A 3486-nucleotide genomic window follows, 5' to 3' on the forward strand; every position below is an offset into this window, starting at 1 on the left:
AATCATCTTATATACATAGCAAAAATACCACTGTACTGATATACATTTGAACAGGGTACCAGGTTTTTTTGGTTGTTTTTGTTTTATTTCAAAGAGTCCCATGGTTGGACTTAAGTCTACCATCTTGTTTGTTTTCTATTTGTCTCATCTGCTTTTTTCCCTACTCGTTCTTCCTTGTTTGATGTCTTTCAGATTAAACCTGTATTTTCTACTATTCAAGTTTTTCTTCTCTATTGCATTTTTAGTTACTCCTTTTTTAAAAAAAATATTTTTGGTGGTTTCTTTAAGGATTAAGGTATGTTTCCTCAATTTATCAAAGTCCACTGTAAAAACTGTGTAACAGTATAATTCCATTTATTTTCATCATTTACCTACTTCATATTTAATTTTTTTTTTTATCATTTCAAATCCTTTATTATACATCATGGTTGCACAATTTGAGGCTGGTTAAACACAATTGGTTTCCAAAATTTCTTCGAATAGTTCCTAGATTACTACATGCATGTGACCATGAAAATATTTGGCATTTTTAAATTTTGAAACTCTGAACAGGCACTTACACGAAGGAAAACATTACCATTCACAGATAGCCACATTTAAAATAGATGCTCCAGCACATGGTACATGGAACCTTTTGCAGGTAATGAAGTTGGTTACTGACCATTTTATCAAAGTGCCATAGTAGTAAACAGGTTTAAAGAAATGTAATTTGGGTTACTTAGCTTACTCATAAAGTAAGGTTAACGGACAAGACTTGCGCTAAAGTGTATAAAAAAAATATTGGTACAAAAACCAGTGAACCCTTAGTGAAAGTAGTTTCACACGGCAGGCTTCATTTTAGTTCCTACACCCCACATTTAGTGTATCTGAGATCAGACCCCATGCATACGAACAGATGACTGAAACCTTCTTTTGGAACTTTGAATGAATGACTTGAATTTAGTGTTAGCAAAATTTAAACAGAGTGGGTGAAATTACATTTCAGTTTGAACTAGCCAAAGTTCCAGTTTAACAAACATGAAATTGTCCAGATCTAGATAACTATGTGCTTCACAGGTCCTCCTGAGTTCCCCATCCTCAAATTTTCTCCTGGAAAGGGAAGAGAGTATTTGTGAAGGCAAGAAAATTATATTTGTATGTATGTGGTAAAAAGATGCCTTAAATTAAAAAAAAATTTTAAGTAGTTATAGAAAAATTATATAGTTGTAACTAAAACACCAACATAGAGTCAACTCTACATTGCAGAAAACATACAGTGGTACCTGCTGGATAGTAGTAGCAAAATAGTTACTTAATATGGCAAAAAAAGAAAGAGAGAGAGAAAGGAAAGAAAGAATGAAAGAAAAAGAACAGAAAAGAGGAAGGGAGGGAGGGAGGAAGGGAGTATCAGGCAAGCAAGCAGGCCACTGTGACATGCCACATAATCTCAGGGAAAAATTTTAACATTCACACCACAGAACTTCAAAGAAGATACAATTCAGGAAGCCACGGAATGGTAGAATCGAAAGCACCTACAGTGAAACACTCCATATGTATTTCTCAAACACACATGTAGAAACATAAATGTATTTCTCAAAAATATTGAGATGCCATGTTTTAAATCTTTGCCAGATATAAGGCCCAGTCAATTTTTCTATTTCTATTTGAACACAAACTATTTAATTTTTTGCATGTAGAGAATAGAGGTAATTGTTAGCATGAAAAAGGAGAAAAGTATAATCAACATTATGAAGAAAAGCAAAATTACAAATACCAGCCTACTCACATGAAAATCTTTAATGTTTATGTTTATGCATATCTGGGTGCTTATCATCAGGTCAAAGTATGCAGTTAAAAAAAAAAGGAAAGAAAAAAAAGAAAAAACGGCAGCTTAAGAAAGTTCCAGTGTTTCAAAGAAAGCGCTTTTTTTTTAATGTATATACATGAAGAATATTTAGTTGTATCATAAAATAAATGCAGCACTGTAAGATAAAGGAAGACTATTATAAATGGAGTTTTGGCCTTTCCCCCCCCACAAGCTGCAGCCATCTTTAACAAGCTGAACTTCATCTCAATGGACATAGGAGTTTTTTGCTTTTCTTTTTTTCTCCTATTCAGTTCACATTTCGGGCTGTTCAGCAGATGCCTGTGATTCTGGTGATTCAAATCGCTGGTGAAAGTTTGTTCTCTGTTTCCTCAACTTTTCAGGAGCTTTTCTCCATAAAATGATCTCCTGCTGCTTGAAGTACCTTCTGTCTTCCTCATCAACAAGGACTAGATTCAAAAAGTACCTTACTGAAAATTTTTTGTTCACATCTCGCATTGTAGGGGTTGGATCATATCCTGCTAAAAATAGTCTTATTGGGATTGATTCACCTTTTACTGGTGCGCCATCCATTATTTCATATTTAGCAATTGTTTCTGTTTCTGTGGTGGTACTGGGTCCAATTCCTGTGATCTCTTTTTTGATCAGTTGCAACTCCATATGTTGGATTTTTATTCTTACTAATAAAAAGTAAATTTTTCCAACAATCACATCCTTTAGATGATACTTTGATTTATTATATTCAAATTCTATGTGTAGACAATCTTCAATGCCTACTTCCATCTTAATCGAGTTGTTAACATCAGGATATGTGGCAAGCTGGTGAACAATAAGATCATATTCTTTTATCAAGTCTGTCAGTCTTCTTACTATTGTCACTTTAAGAAAATACCTCAAGCGGACATTGGCACCGATGTAAGATTCATATGGCTTTTCAACTTGCATAAATTCAAAATCATAACTTCTGCTCTGAGTCAATTCTCCAGGCAAGGCTAGTTCTTTCACTAGGTTTACAAATTCATGAGTATTACTCTTGTCATTGAAAAGTTCAATTTGACCTACAAATTCAATTCTAATTCCTTGGTGCTCTAGCCTCTTTCCAGGTTGCTTAAAGGCTAGGTTTACCTTTCCTGAAACGGATTCTCCGTCATAGAAAAGATAGTGTTTTTCTACTTTGCCATCTTCAGTTTTCATTTCAGCCATTTTCCTGGTCTCCCCATCATTAAGGACAACATCGATCTCACAAATGGGTCCAAAAAAGCCTCCAAGAAAACTCATTGTCAGCGCCGCCGCCGCGTCCCCACCACTTCACTCGCTTCCCTCAGGAGAACTCCCAGTCCAGATTCCCTCCGCCCAAGCGCCCGTCACGTGACCTCGAGCCGCTGGCCGCACGTGACCCCTCCTTTCCTCTCCTCTCCTCCCCCTGCTCCAGTCCCCTCCCGGCCTCTTGCCCCGCCCCCTAATTTTTATATATAGTTAAAACTGCCATTTATTGTTGCTATTTTTACTTCAAACATTTAATGAGTCTTTTAAGAAAACTTTATTCATAATTTTTTCTTTTTTTACATTTACCAACATATCTGCTGTTTATGGTACTCTTCATTCCTTCCTGAAGATAGGGATTTCCATTTGGAAGCATTTCTCTTAAGCCTGAAGTATTTCCTTTAGCATTATGGGGTTTC

General features: G+C 35.7%; 1 protein-coding gene across 1 annotated transcript; it reads right to left on the minus strand.

Annotated features, from left to right (window-relative positions):
* Positions 1–400: 400 nt before the first annotated feature.
* On the minus strand, positions 401–3203 carry LOC125091893 (vacuolar protein sorting-associated protein 26A). The gene has a single exon (XM_047716011.1). The coding sequence runs from the start codon at positions 3080–3082 to the stop codon at positions 2099–2101; it is 984 nt and encodes a 327-aa protein (XP_047571967.1). The 5' UTR covers positions 3083–3203; the 3' UTR covers positions 401–2098.
* Between the last annotated feature and the right edge of the window lie 283 nt (positions 3204–3486).

The sequence above is a fragment of the Lutra lutra genome, chromosome 2, assembly GCF_902655055.1.
Source record: "Lutra lutra chromosome 2, mLutLut1.2, whole genome shotgun sequence".
NCBI classification, from domain to species: domain Eukaryota; kingdom Metazoa; phylum Chordata; class Mammalia; order Carnivora; family Mustelidae; genus Lutra; species Lutra lutra.

Bases quoted from the DNA above. Each gene is read 5' to 3' on its own strand.
- LOC125091893 (XM_047716011.1), bottom strand. From the start codon at position 3,082: ATGAGTTTTCTTGGAGGCTTTTTTGGACCCATTTGTGAGATCGATGTT.